Source organism: Opisthorchis viverrini (genome assembly GCF_000715545.1).
Source record: "Opisthorchis viverrini unplaced genomic scaffold opera_v5_217, whole genome shotgun sequence".
NCBI classification, from domain to species: domain Eukaryota; kingdom Metazoa; phylum Platyhelminthes; class Trematoda; order Opisthorchiida; family Opisthorchiidae; genus Opisthorchis; species Opisthorchis viverrini.
Window position 1 is genome coordinate 790,156 of NW_008751876.1, and position 26,201 is coordinate 816,356.

The window sequence follows — 26,201 nt, forward strand, 5'->3', positions numbered from 1 at the left end:
ATCTATACCCAGTAGATCGGTACATCATATCGTTGATGCTCGAATTCAGAGGTGGCCGTGGACCTTCCTTCTGGGAGATTGGAAGCGAAGACATTGAAGGCAATGGCCTGGATGCATGAACGTCATTCAGCGTGCGAATTGGCTATGTCTGGAAACGTTTGTAGCAGTTGGCATTATTATCAGGACTTTTTGAGTTCAAGGTACACAGGCCACCGGTTTGCGCTAGAGATGAGCTGACACACATTACTTGTGCTCTGAGATCTCCAACTTCAGGACCATACCGGAAATTCCCTTATCTGTTAGAGTAGTTAGGTCGGGACAAACGCCTTTCAACAAATCGGAAGTACAGTCACTTGGCGGATACGTCGGAACTGAAAATAAAGAGTAGATATCGTGTTGGAAGGGAAACGCTTTTGTTGAAGTTCACAAACTAACAGTGCAAAGTTAGTTATTGATGGTGAGCCAGTCAAGTGATCACCCTGCTTGGGGACTGAGAGCTAAACTAGCGCTGGTGCAATCCCCTTCAATAGACGTAGAATCCCATCGAGTTCTTGGGCGACATTGTCCAGATTCCCAAAATGCCGTAGACTCTCACATCACATTTAGATATTGTATTGGAGTTTCTAAAATCCCGAAGTTGTATGGTGATACGTTACCAACAGCGCACACTACAGTGGTCTGTAGCCAAACTCAATGACTCTGTCCAAAAGGGTCAGGAACCTGTGAGCCTAGAGTTGGTAGATCATCATGAGCATAAAGTTATCAAATCCGGTGCTTTTAAAAGTCGAATTGAACAGGTTTTCTTGAATTTATCGAGGCTAAATCTGGTTCGCTAGTCTGATAGTCTGAGAGTGAAAGGTGCCCATCAATCTCTAACGCAGTTTGGCTCATCACACTTATAGGTGTGATCAAGCTTGCGTGCATAGCCAACCATATGTAACCGGAAGGATCAAAAGTAGTAACCGCTTTGAAAGAGTAGGATAAATTCCTGAACTGATAATCCCGGAGTTTGAAGATATTTGCGCGGCTACACGAAGCAACTGAACGTGAAACGATTCTGCATTGACCCCCAGGTTTCTAAGCGCCATTGGATAATGATTCAATGGGAGAATACTATGAATTTTTAACTGCCTACAAATAGGATAGGAACTTCCCAATGTACCTACAAATTAAAGATATGGGCAACGATTGGGCAGTGTTTATGTAGCCAGTTTGTATAGAGTGACCTGCGTGACAATGCACAACAATGTTATTGGGATACATTTTGGCTGGGTAGTCGGGGGATGAGTCAGTTTTTTAATACAATACTCATTTTTTTGGATTTCAAGAAAAATGTTCTTTTAAACGACTGTTAATGTGTAAGTAGTAGATGATTGCAGAAAAAAGCAACTGCAAATTTGATCGAAGAAGTCAGCACACTGATATGGTCCTGTTTGACTTTCTAGAATGAAAGACTAAAAGGTATTCATTGTTAGGCTAAAACATTCTTAAAATATATCTTGTGGAGCAAAGGATAGCTCCTGTGGATTTGCGCAACAGCCTCGCATCGTAAGCTGTAAGAGAGTCCAACATCCTTGTCCTAGGAATTGAATCTGTTAACCCATATAATATGTGCATCAACCAGACATAAGCATTGTATTTTGAACATAGGTTCAGATAGCTAATTAAGACCCAGAGCTAGTTAGGGTTATTTGCTCCAAATAGGTTTTTAACTCATTTTAGGACGACACTGTTGTAGTCTGAGGGGAGGCCAGTACCACGGGAGCCAGTCCGAACTTTATTGCCTGTGAGTCTAATTTAATGGCCCAAAAGAAACCTCACCGACTTGTGAGAGGGGCCTACTCAGCCACAAACCTAATCAGTACAAAGCGCGATACAATGCCAATACAAGATTAAACGGTGCGAAGTTGCACATCTATTTGTCCTCTGTAGAATGGACACAGATGTTCTGTTCAAGGAAAGTAGCCTTATTCCAACCGTTAATTTTGAAGTAACCGACCGAACTTACGGAACGTTTTTTTCGTTCCATTTCTATATTCTTTCAGGATTCCATCAATCAAATTGGTGGTATACCTGCCTTGTTTCCAATATTAGGACTCATGTCAGAACATTCTGTTACGAGTGACAAAACCAGTTCTCTTTCCGTCGATGCTCAAAACTTCAATGGAGAGACTGTGAGAACTACCGCTAATGCAACTGAACAGGAACCGTCAGTTGACTCACACAATGGGGGATTCAATCAAGACGATCTATTGGAGACCTCACTTAGTCGATACAAGTTTCATCTTCAGCTGTATGAGCGGTTTCGTCCTCAACAATCCACCGGTTCATCTGTCACAGTGAAGATTTCACCACCACCAACTGATCCAAACGAATCATCCTCCACCGGGTCCGGGGGTCATGTTCAAATCCAGGCTTTGACTGAACCGGAGATATTGAAGCTATCAGTCGTGACGAAAGATTACAGTATCAAGTTTTCGCCCCACATAATTGATAGTTAGTTTCGTGCATTCTTCCATACCTACATATTCGATATCACGTTTGAAAACCTACGATTTTGAAGCAGGAACACCTTGAGAAACTGTTCCAACGATTTGATTAGTTGTTACCGTCAAGCCGAATAACGAAAGTTATTTTTATTGAGTCCTCAATGGCCATCATAAGAGTACCGACGTAATGCACTTAAAACACAGGAATTAGGAGATGACTTTTCACAGTACTTGGTTGCCTATAGAGGGCACAATATCTTTTGACACAAGCTTTGGCATTTCAATTTCGGTGATGAGAAAGTACTCATCCTGACGATTTCAGTCCTTCTCAGTGTCGTTTCTACCCAAGGTTTTTTGGCAGCGTAATCATGAAGACGGTCTTCGAGAGTTGGCTGTTTTACATATTTGGATTATCCAATGGGACTTTCGCCTACTTAACTTAATAGCATTTGATGGTTTATAATGTCCGAGGTTGAGGTAACAAAATTGTGCTTTGTCTAAGTTTATTGGTGTAAATAAAGTACAGGCCAAAATTCAGGGCCACACCAACTATTTATTTGAATATCAGCCATGTTAAAGTTGGTCTAATTTGTGTAATAATGAACGGCGGTTTTTTATAAAACACAAGCCGAATGTGAGCAAACAATTGGACGATATTGGTATCTGGGAAACTGCCGAATCAGAGGCATACATGTACCCTCAAGCAAATTACGTTTTGTAGTGTTTCAGCAGAAAAGTGGAGTACGTTTGGTCTAGCTCTTCTCAGTTACCGGGGTTCTTCGAGGGTTCTTTGCAGAAGTTTAATAAGAACTCAGTGGAACTTGTTATACTGATGCACGGCAGTCAACGCCGACCAGTTTTTGTTCGAATTTTTCAACAGCCTCAGCAAATTAGCTATTCACAGGATAGTTGGCGAGCTGCGCTCGAGGTAGCTCAGTGTTTAATGCGTGAACTTGCTGACTGAGAGCTCCGTAGTTCAAACAACAACTCAACTGCTCTTTTGTAGGCTCGGACAATCTGATGTTACCCTAGCCACTTGCTTTTTTCGAGGGGTAAAATAGCCATACACCGAAGGAGTGTTACAGCGTAAAAGCTATCTCTTATTATCAGAGTAGAAGCTTGATTTGGGAGAAAAACCATTCTCATATGCACCGACGGAATGAGAATAGAGCTTATCCGAGACTTATCGTTTATTGTTCAGAATCTTTGAAAACATTTTGAGATCATAATGTGCGGAATTTACCAGGATTTTGACTGGACATAAAGTGATTTCTTGCCATCTTGTATTATGAAATCGTAACATCTCCGGTAATTTAGGTGTGAAAGATCCTCTAGAAGACCTATAGTTTAGTTATCTTTGATAAAAGTCTCTGAGATTCATTGTTTCATCGTTTTTTACGCAGTTTTTACCCAGAAAATATCGGGTATGAGATAGATTGTGACATGTGGCAAAATACCATTTCACCTTCGTGAATGACAAACCCAGGCGCTTAAAGTGGAGGTGGAACGATGTGATCCATTCCGCTACTTGCAGCCAGAATTGACGCATGGACAATTAGTCACTATTCAACCATGTCGATCGAAGACTAAAAACAAGTAGTGTTCCTAATAAGCCCGTTGTGGTTGTTCCGTAAAGGATAAGATGATGAAAACTGTCTTTTCTGAAGTTGAAACGTAGAAATCCAAATCTAAGTTTTTAGCTGCCTTGTGTATATTTCAGCGGTTACCCCATTCACACCATGTTGTCTATGTGGAAACATCTTTACGCAACTATCTGGCTAGTTTGGCAAGTGTTATCTGCACAGTTAGGCGCAGGAAAAGAAGACCTTTAGATCAATGGAAAGGTGGAACTATGTCGCAATTAGTGGCTCGCCCTAGCTGCTGAGTCCACACGCTTTTAGTCTGATCCAATATACCCTTCCTATATTTACATTCAGCTGTTTTCTTGTTCTACTGTTCCCGTTTGGTCAAAGGTCAGAATAATCACCCAACTAGCCTGGCGCTAGGTGGGTGTCTAAGTGTGAGTATTAGTTCAACTATCTGTCGTCTAATTCAGAGAATCTGACTATTGGTGATTGCTTCGAATTCTGTCTGCTTGACAAACTCAATGTCCTGGTTTAGAAGGAAGCTTTTCATGCTGACCGTTATTTTTGCTTGTTGGAACACCTCAGTGTTATGTGCTTCTTCCCATTCATGGAGCCGTTCTCGACGGCGTTGAAGAGGCTGTTCGGTTTTCTTTCTTCGCCATACTGTATAGCCAAATGCTTACAGCCGTCAAACATATTGTCCGTATGATATTTCTGAGCCACTGATGAGGAACATAACATTATTAATTCTAAGTACCACCAAATCCGGAGAAAACACCAATTTATCACCTATGATCAGCTTGAACCATTCATCAATGGCTTTATCTGTCACTGGTTGTGGAAACTCAATGTTTCATCGGTCTCCGACGGTAAAGCAGGATACTTGCCTTGTGTTGTTTTTGAAATTTTCACTGAGTATTCCTCACCACAAAATCTAGCATTCAAAATACTTTTCGACGTAATTAGTATGGAACGACTACCCAGAAACCACAGACTACATGTATCAGGAAAAAAACTTAACGAATGCAATCGCCAAAAAAAATTCAAGGTAACCTGTGCGTTGCACATTACGCGGAAAAACATCGGCACATTATTGATTACTAGAGGCTCTATCGGGTCTCTATTTCCGGCACTTTCAAAATGCTCAAAACGTTACCCTGAGGATACTCACTGGGGTCAAAAGAAGCTAAAAGATTGGTCAAAAGTCCTGCATTTTGGAGACAACTGTGCATTTTGTTGCGGTCGGTTTTTAGTCACAATAGTTCTTGTTATCGTGACGAGCTATTGTGAATGGATGGTTTGGTGTATTCAGAAAATTTCTTCCAAGTTGAGTTTGAGCGTACTTTAGGTCTTCCACATGATTGTCCTTAGGGAAACGAAAAAGGAAATAGTACGAAGTTAATACCATGTCTCCAACAGTAGGTGAAAATCGATAGCCAAGTACAGGGTCATATTCGGCTACCTTTAGTTACCTCATTTTTCAAACACCTCTGATATTTACACAATGCGCACCTTACATGGACTCTTCATCATATCCCTTTCTACTTGCTTTTCTATTCTTAGGTCCAAAGTCATTTCACAGCTGTGTCGGCACATTTATATTGCTGCTGCGCAACCTCATCAGCGATCATTTACAGAATCGGCGTCATTTGTGCCTCTCTAGAGTGCTTCAAACGTTGGGATATCTGTTATGGAAGGTAAGTTCGGATGCGCTGCAAAAATGGTTGCTAACCAATTGCTGTGATAAGCCAGCAGGTCTGAATTTAATACAGCGATCGGTACACTTAGGGTCTCCAGATCATGCATGTCAATGTTGTCAAATGGAGTCATATCGGCATAGTTAATCACAGATCACTCTTTCAATCATATAACTTGCAAAGTCACGCTTGCTTTTGAAGGACGTCCCAACATTCTAAGTAGCACCTGGGTGAACACCAAACAGGCTGGCCATTTGCAGAGAAGGAGCCTGTCAGCAGAATGAACTAGAGGCATGGAGACAAAAAACGCTGCTGCCCAAAGATCTTGATGACACTACTGCACGCATCAGAACAGCGTTTAACGGGAACAAATTGTTTCCACAAGCATGTTAGATAAAGTAGACGTCATACACTACTCATAAGGTTTTTGTAAACTCTTTGACGGTTCACGACCGGTTTTGCCCTTCTTGGGGCTCATCAGGCGGACACAATCCCGACGTTTCTGTCAACCTTATGTTTCTCTTGAACCCAAATTGCACAAAATTAGCAAGCTACACTCATTTACATACCAATTTGGTTTTGACGAAAGACTTACCTAGAACCCAGCTTAAAAACATCATAAACGAGATATTCAGCTGTGTTGTTTAGATGGTACGGAAGCAATACGATATCGCTGTCTGCTCATTTAAAGCTCAGCATGTGCAATTTTGAGGTGAATATTCGTAGTTTTATTCTTACTGATAGCCGTTGATTCGGTTGAGTAGCTCAATCAAACACAATAACGGTTATAGTTTTGTGAATCCGGATAGATGTTTTCGGTAATTCGCGGCCACAATCTGGTAAAATGTGAGTAATCTTGTCTAATTTTCCCAAATTCAGCTTCCACCACTTCGACTTGACTCGGGCGTCGTTTCAGCTTGCTACGACTTGGTTCTTCAAACGACTGTATTCCACGATAGCAAAGTCATCAGTTCTGATGCAGCCACTGAACCGGTGGATGAACAGATCGGAGGCGTGGTACGCAGGCTTGACGTTCGGTTCTTGCAGCGAATCTTTCTAAATTGGAACATTTGGGAGCAAGCAACTCCTATCGCCAGGTTTGAGCATATCTTATGTGTTCTGAATCTGGCCAAGCGACATCAACGGCTGTTCAAGAAACTGTTACCCGTGAAGAAACTACTTGAAATTTTAGAACACTGTTATAGGTATGTGGTGAGGTTTTGCTATTTTTAAAGTCCGAAGCCATAGAAAATATGGATTTGCATGCTGAATGATAAACTGAAATAATGTGGCGTGATATTCAAAGTGAACTTGAACGAATCTTCGATTCTAACACCCTTCAATCAAATTTGCCATGCAAGGTTTGCTTTCTGTCAAAGCAGGCTGATATTCAAGAGGTCAAAGCATAAAGCGACCTTCGTACAGTACATTCAGTTGAAGGATATCATAGTCAAGCCATTCGGTTTAGTTTTACAATAGTTCACAAATGGGCGTTGAGTTCCACATGTCCAGCAGCGACTGAAGAAGAACTGAAGAATAAGCATATCGAATGATCTTCACGGTTAAGTTGCTAAACCGTACTCATCAACCATACAAGTTTCGTCGTATTAGCGGAGAGTGCATTTCTGTTGCACGTCGCGCTGTGTACATAACAAATGCGGCTATTAAGGGTTAAGATGTTTTGAAGCAATCATCTGGGGTTGTACTGAATTATTGGCGGCGTACTGACTTGAATCATACTACTGACGATTCCCATTAAAGTAGTTATATAAATCGACAATCGCCAGTGAAAAAAAACCTGCGTTGCGCTGGTGTAATTGAATAGCGGTTCTGTAGCGACTACGGGGCATAGAGGTGAGGAAGGAAAGTAAGCAAGCGTAAATGGTACTGATATTTAAAGCACTGCGTCAGCCGAAACGCACTTAAATGACCTGTTTTCCACCAAAATGACAATTTCACAGGTACTGGACGAGAAATAAAGTTTTTGCAAAACCGGAGAAAGGTTAAAAATGGGCTCGTGAACCCAAGCAGGCGCTCTCTTTCAAGTCAGACATCCTCTCGCTGGTTAGGGACATGTAACGAAATCACTGTTCATCTTCTTGAGTAAAACGACAGCGTCACAAACAGCTCTTGTATTCAACCAGTTGCCATAATGAAGGTTAAACGAATCCCTATGTGCATTTTGATCGCCAAACTGAATTTATCCTTGCCGCAGTGGAATCCGGTTCAATCTGTGGTTGCTAGCAAAAACGTTGTGCCAAGGTAGCCCAGTTGATTCCGCACCCGGCATCGGTGCACGCGGATCAGCATACTGTTCTCTCAGTGGTATCACTTTTTCAATTTACACTGTGAACTTCGAGATACGGCCACGAACACTAATAGGAAAGCATTATCCTTGAGCAGAGAGAAGTAAATGTATCTACGAGACATTTGTGATTGCGTTTTAAAATGATTTTGCTTACGGGTGCACACTCCGTATTAAAATGTTCCTGCCTACTGAAGTTGCTCATTTCCACCCATCTGTCCCACATGAGCTACATAGTTCTCCATACGAGTACACTTGCCAGTTGCAAGCTGACATCCAGCTTCATGATTCTGTGTTCAATGTATATTTTGTATACGAAGCCATGCAATTGCTGACTAAATTACCAAGGGCAATGTTACGATGCAACTCTGACGAGTGTTTTTGTAGGAAAAAGTCCGCAAGGTTATTTAAGAGATGCATACATAATATGGCAAAATATCCCGTCAATCCTGAAGGATATGGCTCGGTAGGTCATCGCATCCTCCAGGAGACTCCGACAAGGCGATGTTTGCGTACACTTGCGGTGTAATCTATTAGTCTTTGATTACGAATATTGCGTTGATTAATTAGATGAAAAAGCACCAACAAACCATGGGCTTGATTTAAGCCTTAAATTCAGTTAGTTTTCTTGTTTATCACATGCTTTGTAGCGTGAAATAATCAAGCGAGTGATGCCATAACATCAAGTCGTTTGCGGTTAGAATAATCAGGAAACATCCATAGTTTGGAGACAGAATAATAAAGATGGATTTGATCTGGCAGCCTTCGGGAGCAGTAATGTGAAAAACCAGCGATTTGCATACGTTTTCTGACCATTTGTTAGGCAAGAAAGTGCTCAAGGATCGTGTTTGTTGTGTGGGACCATCAGAATAATCCGCAATAGTGAAAACAAGGTCAGTGGGGATACAGACAGAATGAAGGTGTGACAAGAGGATGTTTATTGTTACTTCGGCTACCCACCACGAATTTGCCAGATCCTATGCAGCTATGTCTAATTAGAATAAACTTCGAAATTGTAATTGGTGGATAAGGTAACTCACCCAAAAAGTGAACCTAAATGAAAGTCCTTGAGGGAACAACTTGGTAGTAGAAACGTTATTCAGCGTCCCTTGCAAGATATCTCGATGGGAAACAAAAGATGCCTTGAATGTGGAACAGAATAACGATGTCTCCAGGTCGACTTAAGGTGCCCAAGTTTTCTACAATCGCCGTGCAGGCAACTCCGTGCGTTCTCTATGCGTATCTGTTGAATCTTGCTCTGAGGTGAATCGTACGGGACGTACTATCTGTATGCTAAAAAAGTGTCGACAGCCCACGACCGGTTCCATTCTTCTTGTGACACTCCAGGTAGGCACATTCACCGAGTTGTCTTCAAACTTGTGCTCTACTTAAACGCAAATTCGACACCATTCGCAAAACGCTTGTCTGCACAATAATGTGCATTTAAGATGAAACTTAGATGAATTACAGGTGAATCACTCGTCTAGGATTTTCTTCTTCTATTCAGGGCCAAACCGCTTTCGGGCTGTCCAACAGCCTTTGGATACCTTGCGAGTAGTGTATTCCATCTAGACGGTGTAATACGATACTTCAAATACCGTAATAACATGAGGCCGACTTGTGCAGCACATTCAGCTGAAGAACATTGTGTACGAGAGATTCAGATGAATCCAATAAGTCCCTTTGCAGCTAAAATAATCTACAGCCGCGCGTGTATTTCACGAATTGGTTTGGATCGTTCGACACCAAAGTGTACAAAAAACAAATGAGGCTAGTTGGGAAATGACAGCACATGCGGCATCAAACTGTGGGATCTAGCTTTATTCCGGAACGTATCTGTAAACCGCTCGGAGGCACAAACTAATTCACTGCTTAGACACTAGTACACTAAGTACGAAAACGTTTGGAGATAGAATCGGTTGTTTTGTGAATAGCTGCTCGGCAAGCAAATGGTGTTAGGTGGAGAAGGGTACCACTGCATGTCAACGGTTTTGGAATGGTCGGTGTAGGGTTTTTCTGAAGCACTTTTCAAGCACAACGGACGACAGTTCATTTCACTTGCATGGTCGGCTTGTTCTACTAACTGTGTGCAGTTTTGGAAGAAATGTGGTCAGTTGCCCTATGTGTTGCACCTAGTCCCAAAGTGGGGGCAACAGCGATAAAGCACGACAGGACGCATTGAAGAAAATCAGGCGTCTTTCCATAATCCATAACAGCGCTTAGTTTAACATATTCTTCTGTTGATAGGCTCTACAGACTGTTAAGGGCAGACAGTGAGTGCGACCTTTCTTCGGTCTGTCTCACGTTTTCACGTAGGGTTGGATAAACGTTACCCATGAGACGTGACCGTATGTCGGATGGGACAGTTGGCAAGTGAGGTGCGAAAAAGTTAATCATGACGTACCACGTGGACCATGAAAATGGCAAATCTAATCCAGCTTCTAGGCATAATCGTCGCCGTTGTCCCATCCAGTATGTCACCTTCTAGAGCTCAGCGTCACTGACCTCAATAGACGGGTTTTCGAACTCACACCAGGTATGGAAAATTGAGAGCCAGATAGGTGGTGCGTTGCAGCTAATACCTGGTGATACATATTTCATCGTAGAAGCTTTGCTTCTTAGTAAGAAATAAACGAGCCGAAAAGCGTGATTTTTACTATCTTCTTCATGTTGGGACGGACATGTAACTTAACGTAAACTGGCTACAGTGAAATGTCAAATGGAAAAGTTTAGAGTAGCAAAGTAACCATAAATGGGTGTAAAGATGACCGTTGTTGAGGTTAGCGATACGGAACTTTGGGTGACCGTATGTTTGAGGATCCTGAATATCAGAAGGAGGAATCGGGTTCGAAAATCTACGATGCTATTTACACAAAAGTTAGAAAAATGACAGCAAATCGCAATTGTCCATGTTCGTGGCATCAACAGCTGTGCATGTCACTGACCGGCACTGTGGAATGTGAAGGTCCGCTCACCGGAGGACAACGGCGGATGGAATGTTGGCTCAGTGGTGTAGTTTGCGTCCGTCCCTTCCAAGTTCAGTCTAGCGATTCCGACTGGCGTTGCGATCACACGAACTCCAGACAGAGCGAGTGAGGACAGGCCCAGCTGATGAAAAACGAGCAAGCATGGTAAAGTGGACCGGCTGCGCACATTCACACACACATGCCAGCGTACCGGAGTTGGACGGATCGGCCTTTGGAGCAAGGCGAATGGCCATAGGCATGAGTAAAGCAAGCGAAGATCAAAAGTACATGGGCCGAGTAAGCAAATGAGTGGGGGGATTAATCATGATATCTAGATAGATTCAATAACCATAGTTGCGGCTGTGATTACGCACATGGGTTTCCTATTTTCACCTTATGAATAATCGTCCAAATAGGTTTTCAAACATTCAGGATGTAAGCTTTAACCAGACTTCTTAACTTTTCTGATATATTGGCGCACAAATTCCCCGATATACCCAGATGAATCACCTGCAGATTTCTAAAAGTATCATGAAGAGCTCCAAAATTTCAGGCAAGTAAAAGGGACATGCAGGAACAAAGCAGTGTGAGTATCCAGGGCCTCGGTCCAGATGGCCAATAAGTTCCTCCCAAGGTGCAAATAAAAAGATTAAAGTGCGTTGTAAAGCATCTGAATTGAGCGTGACTTTTGCTGGAGGTAAATTTAAAGTTGGATGCCGGTTGTGCATTATCATAAGGTATTCGAGAAATTTCTATTTTGCAGCGATCGACCAAATGCGACTGTGATGGTGCTGTTCCTACCGGCGACGAAAAAAACTTCAAAACCCACGCCACAGTACACAGATGCTTTGGAAAGTTACCCAGGGTCAACTCGATCACCCAGTTTCCCAAATTGGTTTTCGATCACTTTCTGCTAATCAGAGGTCAGGTTAGAAATCTTTCGAACCAGTCTGATGTATTTTGTGCTTCTGAATGACAAGTTTTGGTAATCCACTAATTCGGGTTCACGAGCTCTAGAGTAGAGGTTTACTTGTTTTGGTTTCCAAAAACTTTTTGGAAAGACTGGTGTAATTCGCATGACAATATGTATCATTTTATGTTGAAATATGCCCTGACACACACACACACACACGCGGGTGTTTCCGGGTGGCCCGAATCGATAGTTCCTCGCAAAATTTAATGATTCCAAGTCAGAGTTCGTGGGAATGGAGTAGAGTATTTTTAGCTGGGTTAGATCCTTCTTGGTGGGGAGCTCGTCTGAGCGATCACAGCACATACGTGTGCAACTTTCAGTTCGGGACCACCAAATGTTTGTTCTCATTGTTTGCCCCTTTTTTACAGTCCATATTCTTTTATAGATGCTAGTTTTACTTCTTCAGAAATGTTAACGTCATTAAAAATCTTTGTCTACCGTCTGACATTGTTGATGAGTATTAATAAAACGTTTGTATCTGTCCATTTTTCGGTTTTCAGTGACGAAATCAACGGCCTTGAGAGGAATTCAAGTCTTTTCGATTTTACTCAGTCATCAGGACAATCAGTTCCAAATCTGAGTTCCGAATCTGTGGTTGATGAGAGATTATTGGAAACGGAACAAAAAATAATCCAACAGACTTGTTATCAGGTGCTTCAGCTTACAGAACTTCTTCTGCATAAGACGATCACACTGACCGACTTGCGAGAAATGTTTATTTTTATGTGTAACTCCACAAGCAGTTCTGCGGTAAGTGGCGCTGATTCGTCAGATACTCATCGTTGATGATTCTTAATGAGGTTGAGGCAGCCTAACAGTGCCTTTTGTTTTTTAGGCGTTGATCAACTTCACTTGATTGAAACCTTTAGGTAGTTGCGGAGATTGTAGAACCTATCAGCGGTATGGGGAAATCTAGAATGTTGTGGAATTCATCGTTTGAACGATGCTCGTCCTGAACTGGCGCAACTATTCTTGTTGAACTATAACAAACGGGGAAATTTGGACCCCGGTTTTCCTTGCATTGATTTGGACTAACCGAGATGTCTGCTTCTCAACAGAAGGGGATGTCCAAACGTGCGTCTGGGTACAAACTCTTGTTTGCTTCAGTGTTAAAAGTCTAATAAGCTACCTGATCTCCCCAAAAATCGTGTGCTTCTCACTGACAAATAAGCTTATTGACATTTTTTGCAATGTCCAGAATTAGGTATTACCAAGTCATTTGCACCTGCTAGTGTTTAACAATAGTGGAGAATATTCCACGACTTACACGAGCCTTCCTGTACAGAATTGTTACTCAAGAAGCCTGTTGAAACTAGATCATGTGATGTAAGCGGTGTTACAGAAGTTTGAATACAAAAATTTCCCGTCTTTATGAGAATCGCCAACCCGTAGCTGTTCAAGGCTCATTCCGAAAGATCACAACTGGCGATTCATTGGATGCGAAATGCTGGTGAGTTCCGGCAAATTGTGCAACTCTTGTTGACATTTCAGAGTAAGTTGCCTACGTGCAGGGCAACCTACTGACTTGCAACTTTAAAATGTCCTCATTAATAACGAGATTCCGGTGATATGATCGGAGAGGGCTCTGTTATCATGAGCATTCCAGACGCATGTCATAATTGGATCACGTGACTTGAACTAAGTGACCGAGACAGAATAGAACCACATTTCAACTAAACAAAAGTGAATCACACTGGTGAGCAGTCACTTATGACCGAATGACATGGCGTTCAACAACTGACCAGAAAGTTGCGGGCTTGAAGTGGCTTAGCGATCTTTGTGCTTGTGGCATATATTGACTTCGGTTGTGTGTGGAATCTCACGAATTCCAGAGAATATGGAGCAGGGAAGCAGTACTAAATCGCGCTGCATGACTTTCCGAATGTATCTCACACCACTGAGCGGACTTGTCTCTCTGGACAGCGCCTAACGCAAAAATGTGCTTGCAAGCACGGTGGGTGTTGTAATGACCTGTGAGGTGTAGGTTGCCCGCAGTTGCCAGTCCTCTACAGGCTGCTGACACTTGACTGTAGGGTTTAGGTGTGCCTCAAAAATTCGAAGCAATCTTGTTTTTCCTTGCACCTATTCCAAAAGGCTTGTTTTTCACCGGGATGTACAAAACATAGGTGGCAAATACAAAAATTTTTCCTTTCATGCTGTTTCACTAAAGCAGTCCGTTTAAACAAAACACCTGGCATTCTATCAACTATCGTTTCAGGTTGAAGCAACACTGGATCTTCTCTTTCGTATGTACGAACAGTCGGGACCAAATAGCAAGCTGGCGCAGTATCTTTACGAGCCAGGGACAAGTGTTAATTTGTACACCCTCTTTCTGAGACCGCTGACGGAAGTGAATGAGAGTTCGAAGAAGAAAGCCCTGAAGGTAAGTCAAGCAGCTTTGTGGATGGAATTGCCATAAAACACAAACATGAGGATAGAACTGCCGTGCGAAATGGTGACTTTCAGCATAAGCCCACCACCTCTGGAACCTTATTATCAGTTGAGTGAAGGGTTTACACAACGACAACTTAGCTTGTAAGGAGTCCACGAAATCTAAAGTCCAAAACTAGTACAATCAACAATTTTGCTCTCTGCTTTCACTGTGGTGATTTAATTTTGTCGTTTGGCTCTGCCAACCGGATGCAATGTTCTGAGCAGTCAGTCAAGTGTGATTTCAGTATTTCGGATTGTTGTCAATATATCTAAGAGAACATTTCGCTAAAAATGACTTTACACAAGTTTGCTAAAAATGTACCGTATGTTCGCCATAGAAGGATATCCATCCAAGGCTGTATGTCAAGTTTCTTATGGGCACAGTTACAAGTCGACTCAAGTATAATAAGCTCTACTGCCATTCCACTATCCAGGACACTTTGCTCCCGTGCAGTGGTGCACATTCCAGGACAACCGTGATTTTTAGGTACATTGTGTAGTTGTAATCTAGGGATGTTGGAAATTCGTAAATTACTGTGGGAACAAACTTACACCTCCATGTCACGTCTCAGCTTAGGAAAATTTCTACAACCTTTTCAATTAAAAAAATCTAACGGTCCTATCCTCTATAAACTATTATTGGATTTTGGCTGGATGGCATTTTATCAGTCAGAAATAAGAAGTTTCAAACTTCTTCAAAAGACGGTTTTGCTGATCGGCGTCTTACTTCGATGTGAATTCAATTTGTGGTAAAGTTATGTGGCGGTAGTCGTTGCTCTTACAATTCGCACGACAACTCACGGAGGCAGTCCACAGTATTAACTTCTTGCTGTTGATCTTAAAGATCGTAAAATCAACAACAAATTAGAGTATGGATCGTAGCAACTCGATGATGTACTGTTTTTATGGGCCACTACAGAGGAAAACAAGTAAATGATGATCATTATGAATTGCCGGCGGCAGTGATTGGACTTTTCGCTATCTGCCATCCTTGTTCCTTTTCCCTTGGACAAAAGCGTTTTATTAAAATTTCTCACCAATTCACTGGATATTCAGCACGTAGATAACACCAGCTGAATGACTGCATCGAACCATCTTTTACTCATCCATCGTGAGTTTGTGTTCAGATAACATAGTACTGGAATTTTTTGAGTAGATTCTAAAACCATGTATACCTGGTGAACTTGGTTTCTAGCCACTCAAGTCATCAGATGAACCCAAAGGTTTTATGCAGATTGCCGTTCCATTGACCTGAAAGAATAGCAGTTACTAGGCAGAATGCGTTATCTTTACATGTGGACACCAAGTCGTCCAGGTACTCCAAACAATCCGGACAGTTTGTTGTTTTTGTCTTCCATATTTCAGCTGTTGAATCTACTAGTGTTAAACAGTCGGATTTCGGAAGCAAAGAAGTCTCAATTAATTTTGGAACAGTTTGGCGGACTGACTGGTCTTTTCTCCTTCAGTGAACAATTCCCTCAATTACTGGTAGATCCGGAATCGATCAACTGGTTTTTACAGATTTTTGACCGATGTGAGTTCCGTTCTCTGGGTTCCCGAAAATTATGATTACTTGCCTAATCAATTGATTGTAAAATGCAAATGATCGAGTTGGTAGTCGGGCTCTTCGGCAAAATATTTTGATAGGCTTTACTTGTCAGTGGGGATTAGTGTTATCGATCACATATCGTTTGGGCCAAATCAAGTGAATTGTTATGGTGGTAGCTGTTGACCAACTGTGTCTGTGATATTGTATTAGGCTGCTGGCCAAGTTTTACTTTCTTTCAGTAATAAAGTTGATCATTTATTCAAAATCAGAATTTCTCATGCTGCTATTTTCAAGGCTTCAGACAAAGGGCAAAACAGCACAAAGGCTCCGACCAGTGTTTTAGGGGACAAATAGCTTTCACTACTACCTTTCTGGCCGCATGTAATTTGCCGTTATATCCGCGATTGCGTGCGTGGTAGATACCGGATCCCGTTCAAAATTTTACCGTGTTGTTTTTCGCACACGTGTTCATCATCTAAAGAATTTTATTGAGTTAGCACATCGAACATGTCATTTGGCCAAACCTGTCCTCAAATTCGCTTTTCTACCCGAAGATAACATTCCAGCGTACAGCGAGAACCATGAAAGATGTCGCCAGAATATAGGGGCGTTTGCTTCCTTAAATAAGATGCCTTCTGATTATTACTAAAACCGTCTGATGTTTCGATGGCAATTAATTGGAACGTAATGAAGTTCCATCTCGAGCTACCAGGTACAACTGCAGGACCACACCAAGGCAAATCGGAGACGTTGTTGAGGGATGGTTAATTGATCTGTTCACGCTAAGCTGAGGAAGTAGTTGGCAAGGTTGTGTGGACAACAGAGGTGTGCACAGTGTACTGGGTAAAAGCACGATGGGGCTTGTGCAACTTTTACCATGGAGTCTGGTCGCATGGGTTGACTGAGGTTTTCATTATCTTTTCAATTAAGATGTGAAGAGTGCTTTCATCCCTTAGTGTTTTTGGCGTTTGTGTTTGGTTTGAGAGGGGTGAGGATTGTTTAACTGCATGCGTTCACACGAGAGACCAGTTATCTTGCTGGATGTGTGAGTTTGGCGTAACCCTGTACCCTTGCCTTGGTAAGTTCCCGCTTTCCATGCATTTAAAGGAACAGCACTGGTGGTCGGTGGCTTGTTCACTGAGCTGGGCAATTTGATTGCAAACATTTCATCACCGATCGAGGTGACGTCATCAGCGCGTTATTGTGGAGCGTAGTAGTGCGTAGCGGTGGGTTGGTGGTTGTACCACACTCCACAATAACGCACTGATGATGTCACCTCGATTGGTGATGAAACGTTTGCAATCAAATCGCCCAGCTCGGCGAACAAGCCAACGGCCACCATCTACGCTACCTGAGCTACCGACATTTTCCTCTATAGAGGAACGGCACTTTTCTCCAGAACATCGGTTGCTTGGATGCGTAAGCTTAGCGAGTTACTTCGCTTAGTGCCCAAATCACTTAACGCAGTTGTGTGTAATTTACCTGTCAATAATATTTTCATCCCTGAAAAGAGCTACTCGATAACTTAGAGTTGTTAGTGAAAGAGCTAGGAAATTTTTCAGTGGAACTATCAACAGGAATCACCGTTCTGTTAACGTCGTTACTCAGAATTTTGTTTATTAGGGGAATTTTCCTCCAAAAAAAAGCAGCTTGAAAATATGTACCTGGAGTCTTCCAAACTAGCATTATTCCCTCAAGCAGGCGCTGAATCAGACGACCTTGAATGTGTTTTCTTTTTTCATTGGCTACTGTACCTGGCCGGTTGGTCTAACCACATGCAGCACTCAGGCGTAGACGTTGTTGCCTGTCAGCGTGCGCCAGTTGAGTACTAATAGCACACTCGTCTTACGCATTATCCAGCCGGAATTCAACTGGTTTTATGACAGGTAATTTAATACATACTAAGCAGGAATTCGTGGTTAGTGAATTATTAACCACCACGAATTTGCAAATGCGCGTTAATTGCAAACATTCCCATTTTGTGTCATTTTTGTATATACGCTTTTCTGCAGACTGGATGCTTTGAGAAGTCGCTCGTTGATGAGTCTACGCATGTACCCATGCAACATATTGTTGTTACGCAACAACAGACTCTACCATCCTGAATCAAACGACTTTAGTTTAAAACCAGAAAAAAACTTCCACAATGTCTAAAATGTGCGCATTGTGCGTCTCCAGTTAAAATTTCAGAGGATTGCCCTTACACTTTCAAAATTAGTGCATGGGGAACGACTGTGTCCAATTGGCTCGCTGAGCAGGTTTCATTTTAACCACCAGAGATTTGTCAAGTCTTGCTTGGTTCAAGTTTTTCAGAGCAAATGGTTACGTCCTTGAGATTCAACCTAATTATCTGCAAGTCCGTTCGTTGGATCAACAGTCATTTGTTTCCAGGCGTGCATCGCTTCTATATTACTTTTTGATATATCGATAAGATCAAAGTCTGGGCCATTTTTGATCTTGCATCCGGAATTAAGAGTTGGTGTGGACAGACCTCAACTGTTGATCACGTGGGTAGAAAGGTGAGCACATTACGTGAATTTTGAGTGCACATTCATGCTGTGGGACAGTAGACCAGGTAACTCATCTTGTAGGTCAATGAACTGGCAAGCGAGAGTTGTGCTTCCGGTTTTGAACTGAAGTCATCCATCAAATAATACATACTGGTTTTTAGTTCCCATCCATGTATGTTATCTCTCCTCAGTGGGCTCACGTGACTTTAGAGGTTTCCTGCAATTCATTGAACTGATGTCAGAGCAAGACTTGATGCAAAGGATCAAGGTTATCGAGCTGTTCCTCAAACTGATTGATCAAGCACCGGAGAATCACGCACAACAAATTCTTCGAATTCCAGCCTTCTTCGATTCGATAATTAAGCTACTGGTCCTCAGGAAGCGTTGGTGAGTATTGTTGCTGGTTTTCTCACATATTCACTAATAGGTGACTAACTAATTTATGTACCTATTACAACGCTAAATTATTTTATGAAGAGTGAGTTTCTTGGAAACTGAAAGATCATCTCATCATTTCTAAGGATTTTGGTGAATGTTTCCAAGAAAGATATTCAGCAAAACTACTTACAGAAATGAATATATCTTCCCCTCTTAAGTAAAGATGATGGAGTCGTTTAGGTAGTGGCAAACTTCATTGTAAGCCAGTTATAGTTACAATTGACCCAAGATAAACTCACTCGAGCAATACACACTTTATGTTAGTAAGCCTCTTATAGCGATTCGATAATGGCAGCCGAGATACACAGTTTCCGATCTGTGGCAGACAAAACATTGTCATACATGAGATGCTCAGACACGAGAGACTTCGTTCTTGTGAACTGATAAGCGACTGTAACGGCCATGCCATGACGTGGAAATGGAACCTCAGTGAGCGCGAAATGCCGAGTATGTTAGACGAGAAGTAATGCCAGAAGGAAACTGATTTTGCGGTAGGCTCACTTGTCTTAACTCATTAGATTTCCTAGCTCACTAACAGCGCCTATCACTGAAGTTTCTTGCCCTGCTATACAAGTTATACAACGTAGCTTCTGTTAGAAGCCAGTAGACATCCTCACCTCCCCATTACCATTTGGTCAATGGTTTATGGGTCATCATCTTATTATGAACGTGTTGAACTCAAACTGTGCACGTTACTTTTTCTGACGAGGTGAAAAGGTTTCTAGCCGGGCAAACCAGTGGAATATTCTTTCATAAGGAAGTCGAATAAACTTCACTGCCAACAGTACTCAGAACACTCACTTAATTAGCCAAAATGGATTCTTCATGTAACTGCTTCCTCTTGCTTTCCATTTTATTATTTTAATTATTAATGCCATTGTTATTAATTTATGACCCCTGCACAACGGGAGGTTTTTATGCTCCCATACCTGAAGGTCTGCAGCAATATTGAGGCAACTTAACACTAGTGTTCAGAAAGAAATCGAAAGAAAGAGCTGGAAAATCTACAACGTGTCATCTATAGTTAGAAACTCTTGACTACTGTCAACCACATATCAAAGGTTTGATAAAGTGAGTTGCATCAATGCTTTAGGCTGCGTAACAGTCACACGTAAGAAAAGTTTGTTTTCAGGTTCATTCCTGGCCGTCTAAAGCCCCACTTCGCACTTCTGGTAAATGTCTTGCCGAATTGTCGTTTACTTTCTTCTACTCACCGGTAGGAAACTTGGATAAACTAACCACAGGAACAGTTCCAGAACATCCCGTTTTTCCCATATAAAGAGACGACATAAAAATCGGGTGACCTATTCAAACTTGTCTAGAAAGTTACCCTGTAAAAGGACACCCATGACGGCATATAAAAACAATCAAGAGGTAAATATCCCTACGTTTCATTTCAAAAAGTCTGGAACTCTAATGTTGAGATGCCACCTGGAGATCGGGAGGCCATCTCGAACTTATGGAATTAGAATGTACTGGGAACCAAAAAATGAATTGGGTAAGAATCCAATGAGTCGCGTTAAGCAGCGTACAGCAGCGCTGAATGTAGCTGTTAGGACGATTGCCCCTCTAGAACATCTTAACTGAATATCTGGACATTTTGGATTTCTGTGGAGATATCTTAAGATACTTGTCTGGGATCCCAAAAGGCCATTTCACATTCCAGTCAACCTGTACCACCATATGTTAGGGTTTTATCATAGCGTTAACAAATACCTTTAATATTCACGAAATGGCCACACATTTATAACCAACCAGCCTGAACTACTCACTAGCAGTCATTTTGTCAATTCGACTCTCCAGCTACGTAGGTGCGATCGGAGACCGCTATTAAGGACCGCTGGCTGAAGAATTTAGTGGAAGAACTCCCTACATATACCGAGTAAGCCGAACTGAGCAACATAAACCTGTTTTGGGTGGGCTTTGCAGAAAATGTCCTGATAATCTATAGGCAAACTTCTCCAACTCAGGAGCCTGTGGTTCGATTGTATTGAGACTAAAAACAGCCAGACTGCTCGTGAGTAGTTCGTAGATAGTGGAAGAAAAACTGACCCTGACCCGTGACAATCAGGTTGGTACTTGAACAGGGTTGGTGAACAACCGGGTGCTTAGCTTGTAAGTGGACGAGCCGTTAGAGCGATCAAAGTTCTAAAAGCGATCTACCTGGTAAGGTGTAATTCAAGAAAATAGCGAAAACAAGCTTGCCGGACTTGAACTCTTCGACTGATGCATAGTGAGGCTACGCTCTCCTTAAATACGGGTTGGTTTTTATAGTGAGCAGACACCAACCGATAGGTTCTGGATTTGAATATTTGTGATGATTTTCGAGATCCAGCCAGTTGGTTATTCAACCCAGAAGTTAAACCATTATCCGGTGCTTCTTCCCAGACTGTTTTTTCGGGATGGAAACTTGATGGGTGCTCATAAAGTCACATTTCACGGCGATGTCTTTAGCTGGCAAAAGAACATAGCAACTGGCTAGCTGTTTGTTGTCTGTTTGTTGTTTGGCTCATTTGACATTTCACCATCGAAAATAGAAGTCAGTGATTTGAACGTGTCTAGAACTTGTTCATATGCACATTCGCAATGTGTGCCTGTTTACCGCCGATCACTTTCTGAGCCCTATTCTCCAAAACGCCAGTGAAGCTGTACAGTCCCGTTGAACTTTCCAAATTTGAAAACTACTCCAACGAGTACCAGCCCACGTGTTGACCATAAAATATAATATGAAGACTGATTCTGTGTCCTTTGTTTGATCACTGATCAAAAGGTCCAAGGAAGCCAAAGAACCCCTCATATATCCAACTACCAATGCAGAGACAAAGTACAAGCATGATTCCAACTCTAGTTATAATGCCTTTTAAGGTTCCAAAATCCCATGGTATGTACTCTTCTGTTGATCATGGTGTTCAAAGAATCCAGACAGCGAAGAATTTCTTGGGACGTGTACCCTAGGGCACTATCACCGCGGCAAAACCATCAGGCAAAACCGTCCCTGTAACCTCCACATACTGACGTTTTGTTTCGCAACATTTTACCACTACCCCATGTAGCTCGCCACCCTTGAACTGTCTACCTTTCTTCATTTCTATAGCACTCCACTTGCCAGCTGTCGCGTGACTGCATCCCGTTTTGGACTCATACGGAAGCCAGTAGCTCAAGTGGAAAGACGTTTGTGTAAAACGGAAAGCACTATCGGACAACCGGTATGACCGTAGTGTCTTAATTAGTAATTTTTCGAAGGTATCCTCTATTCAACCAGTTCTAGGTTTAACAGAGTTCTTGTGTCACGAAGAGCCCTGAAGGTACTGGGAACTATCGAGTCACTCAGAACATTTAAATTCGTCTATTGGCCCTGTGGATGAACAAGAGAAAGTTTCTGTGGTGCACTTTGATTGGTTATCAGCCACAGTTTAGAGTTTAGACAGATGATGTAGCTTCTCGTTGGTACCATTTACTATAAGATTCAATAGATGCATGGTACACTGCGGTAGTTTTTACGGCTTTGCGCTCGAGATAGCAAAGCTAACATCAACAAAAGTGCTAAAATGTTATCTACCATTAGGATACAAAAAAACAAAGTATCCCATCAACGTCTAATTCAGATTCCTTTTGCGTAGTGCCATAACTTACAATCGCGGATGCAGCAGGATGAAATGGACTTTATTTACTGACTGGATACTATGTTTTTATGCTTGAAAAGGATTGTATAACTCGGGCTCATTCACGAAATTTTCATCAGGAAGTAAGAATACTAATACTCTGTACCCAATGCTCGATACCCAAATTTGCACAAAGATTCAAAGCATCATTTGAAAACAAAATTCTCGGTGATTACAGAGTAGCTTTTTCAAGCAATGCAAGTCGAGTTCTTGGCTAAATAACCTCGCTTAGAAATTAACTTGACGTTGCCGGGAGACGCAACCGATTCCCGGCTGAATCTGCTACGCAAAGGCCGACTCAAATTTAAGTTGATGCGAAGCCAGTTGTGACTGTCAAAGAGTTTTCAGCAACTATGTGGGCATTATGTTACGTCAAGAAGCTCTTATTCGCCGACAGGTGGTTCATCAGAGTACTGCAAATAAGAGATTTTGCCAGTTGAGAGTCATGCAGCAGAGCCAAACTAGAACGCCACATGAGTTTCACTGCATTCTGCATGCGGATGTATAGCAACTAGACTACTCGTACTGAAACAACATTCCTGGCGCCGACTGACGCAAATGTTGAAAATAGTCTGATGAAATTACGTTCAGCAAATTTCGACGTCGAATGCGGTAGATGATCCGCTGTCCGCAATGAAATAATTTTCTTTTCTCTTTCTCTTTAATGTTGAACGATTTGAAAAGAATGATACAAGCAACCAAAAGCATTGCATATATATTCAACGGGTTCGCCCAAAATGCACAAGCATGGTTCACTATTTGAGTGTACTTCAAGCCCCTTCGTTCCTGTGTTGTGTTCTGACGTAGATGTCGACTGACAGGACTTCTTCGTGTTCAAGAATCACTAATTGCTTTGGCTCTAATAGATGAATATTGCGCATCAAGGCTTTGCAAACAACTCGAGTTGTACAATGAATCGATAGCCTATCGCACCGCCATTTCTGCGACCAAAGTGCGAATTAAATGTATCAGTATAGTTCACCACTGCTGGCTGATCAGAAGAGAGTTTGTCGTTAGTTGAAGCTCGTGCAGACAGCCGACTGACGTTGTTTGTCATTGGTAACGAAACGTTTTCAAGCTAACTGCCAAGGTCAGTGGACGGACGAACATATTCCCGGTCGAAAACCAAAAAAAATATTGGCCACATATTAAGTATGGTAATGGTTTACCAAATCGCGATGAGTGACTGGTAGACGTTCAAAGTTGAGTTCCTGTGTGTTATCAGTGCAGCTTGGGTTGGTGCCGAATTTATGTCAGCTGAGCAATCGTCAGTAATTTTTGTGTGAATTTTCGAAAACCGCCGAAGTGCTTAGTTAACTAACAGTTAACTGAGAACACTTGTGAAGTCTCATTACATCTGGAGAGAGATCTGTGTTTGAAGAATAAAGGGGGGGTTAGGAAATAAGTGGACAATGCGTTGAACAAGGGGACTGTATGCGATAACACATCGACATATGAGGTTGAACCGGATAGCTACTCTTACTAGTCCATTAGCTTGTGATTATAAGGAAGTCTGGGACATATCTGAGTGGGTCAAAAAGGGTGGTGTGGTACCGACACCCTTCCTTACTTTTTTTACAAGAGAGGTCTTCCGACAGTACTGCCAAGGATTTTGGTCCTTCTATCCATTAGTAAATTACTGTTGCTGGTGAAGAGGAAGAAGGCCTTCGCGGAGGAGGTATTTATTAGAAAATACCAACTGGATAGTTACAGACTACTGGACAGGGAAGCAAAACTCTCATATGCATCTTGTTTACGGTAACCGAATGACCCTCTTCTCTTTGAACGCGTCTTCCTGAACTTTCCTGGATATTGACTGTTGCTCAAATCCAAGCAATTGTGACTCCACAAGTTCCGTAATAGATCTCACTTTTCAAGAGACAACGCGGATTTATGAGAAACGTACTACTTGCATGCCCCCAATCAGTAGTATCACCGTTACACTAGTGGTTTGGCGCGCAACGTTTTGTTAGAATAAATAATCTCTCTGACATAATAACAGTTACTCTGACAGCTTAAGAAATACGGGCGCACAGGTACTCAGTCATAACGCTGGTATTCACTTTGATGACTCTAGTGTAATTTATGAAATTTGGCGACAGTCAGGTATTTCCAAAGGTGAGATACCTCGATTGAACAGAACCCTGACGAGGATACCAGCGAACTACCTGAGCAACAGAGGTGACAGAAAACTAAAGGCACATGGATTTCAAGCCTTCAGCCGAAAGAGGACTTCGTAGAACTCACAATATGTTGGTGCCTGGACAGACCCAATTGGTGTGTTCGAAGTCCAATTAGGTCAAAATCATGTCGTTGGACTGAGACATTCTGGTGTCAACATAAAGGCGCTTGGTAGTGTTCTACATTTCTTGATAGGTTTTGTTGCCAAAACACCATTCAACACTAATCTTATACAGGCGAGGAATTCTGATATTGATTGGCTGCTTTAGTCTTAAAATTTCCTCTAGCTTCCCACCCTGGTGGGCACACTCTGAAGATGTACCATGAACGCACATCGTTTCAGCTGCGTTATATGTGCTAAGCGAAAGGTTTATCGGATTGGTCAAGTACTCATAATAAATTAAACTTTCCGATATGAAAAAATAGATAGTCATAGCCTCAAGTTGGTTGATTTTCTTCGTAAACAAATCTAGTGAATTCAGAACATTCCGTTTATGCAACCTCTGAATCGGCATTGGAATGGTTGTTAATGCAGAGGTCCGAAGAACCAAGTAGAAGATGTGTTTGTACGAATACGAATGAAAATTTTGTCTATTAGCTAAATTTTCAGGACCGATAAGACCATGCGACATGAGGAATTGTTTACGGATTCATGTGATTCACTAGCACGTAGATTAAACAAGCGTTGACCACATCAATATATTTTCCATAAATACTGACATTATTGTGAACAAGAAAACCAAAATAGAACTCTGGTGCTTCGCTACTATACAACCCTGTCAACTTATAATAGAAGGAAGAAAATATGGGACAGAGAGGGGACCTACAGTTAACCTACGACAAACACCCGAGGTCTCTACACCTCCAACATTCACTCAGACGGTCTGGATACGAACTGATAGCATAAACGCCACTATATGGATCGGTGTCTCTAGCTGAGATGTACCCCATCCTGGAAGGTGAACAGCATCAACAGAGCCTTAAATTGTCGCAGGATTTTTCGTTCCTTTCTGTCAAGGGCAAAACGACAACAGGCCTAACTCAGAGTATTCGTTTCAACATAAAATTTCCCGAAGAAATTGGATACTTATTGAGGAAGCCAGACAAACAATATTTCCTCTTCGATTGCCGAAAAACGCGAAAACAAAGCTTGACGGGACAACCAAACCAAAATGTCATGACCTTCTAGCCAACAAACACCTTTGCGTTTGTCAGCGTGAAACCAAATTTCTGGTTAAAGAATTGTAGTGATATTATAACCCTTTTTCTGAAGCAGACTTTACATCAATTTAGTCACGTTTAATTACAGCAGACAGACAGTGGATGCAATCAACAGTATTTACAGTTTTCCGGCATATCACTATCCGGCTGATGCCGTTTAGCTCCTTCCAGATTGTTTCAGAAGACGGTGT

At 42.0% G+C, this 26,201-nt stretch overlaps 2 protein-coding genes across 2 annotated transcripts in view; one reads left to right on the forward strand and one right to left on the reverse strand.

Annotated features, from left to right (window-relative positions):
* The window catches only part of T265_08457 (hypothetical protein), a gene marked incomplete at both ends in the record, with an annotated part of 134,808 nt that overhangs the window by 61,966 nt on the left and 46,641 nt on the right, over positions 1–26,201 (forward strand). The window contains 8 exons of the mRNA XM_009174264.1: positions 2,046–2,496; positions 5,639–5,772; positions 6,652–6,977; positions 12,517–12,766; positions 14,235–14,399; positions 15,815–15,983; positions 18,700–18,895; positions 22,041–22,152. Coding sequence (XP_009172528.1) covers positions 2,046–2,496; positions 5,639–5,772; positions 6,652–6,977; positions 12,517–12,766; positions 14,235–14,399; positions 15,815–15,983; positions 18,700–18,895; positions 22,041–22,152 — 1,803 coding nt within the window. The remainder of the gene's footprint in view (positions 1–2,045; positions 2,497–5,638; positions 5,773–6,651; positions 6,978–12,516; positions 12,767–14,234; positions 14,400–15,814; positions 15,984–18,699; positions 18,896–22,040; positions 22,153–26,201) is intronic.
* Positions 244–26,201, reverse strand: part of T265_08458 (hypothetical protein) — a gene marked incomplete at both ends in the record, with an annotated part of 70,167 nt that continues 44,209 nt past the window's right edge. The window contains 2 exons of the mRNA XM_009174265.1: positions 244–371; positions 11,023–11,185. Of these exons, the coding sequence (XP_009172529.1) occupies positions 244–371; positions 11,023–11,185 (291 nt within the window). The remainder of the gene's footprint in view (positions 372–11,022; positions 11,186–26,201) is intronic.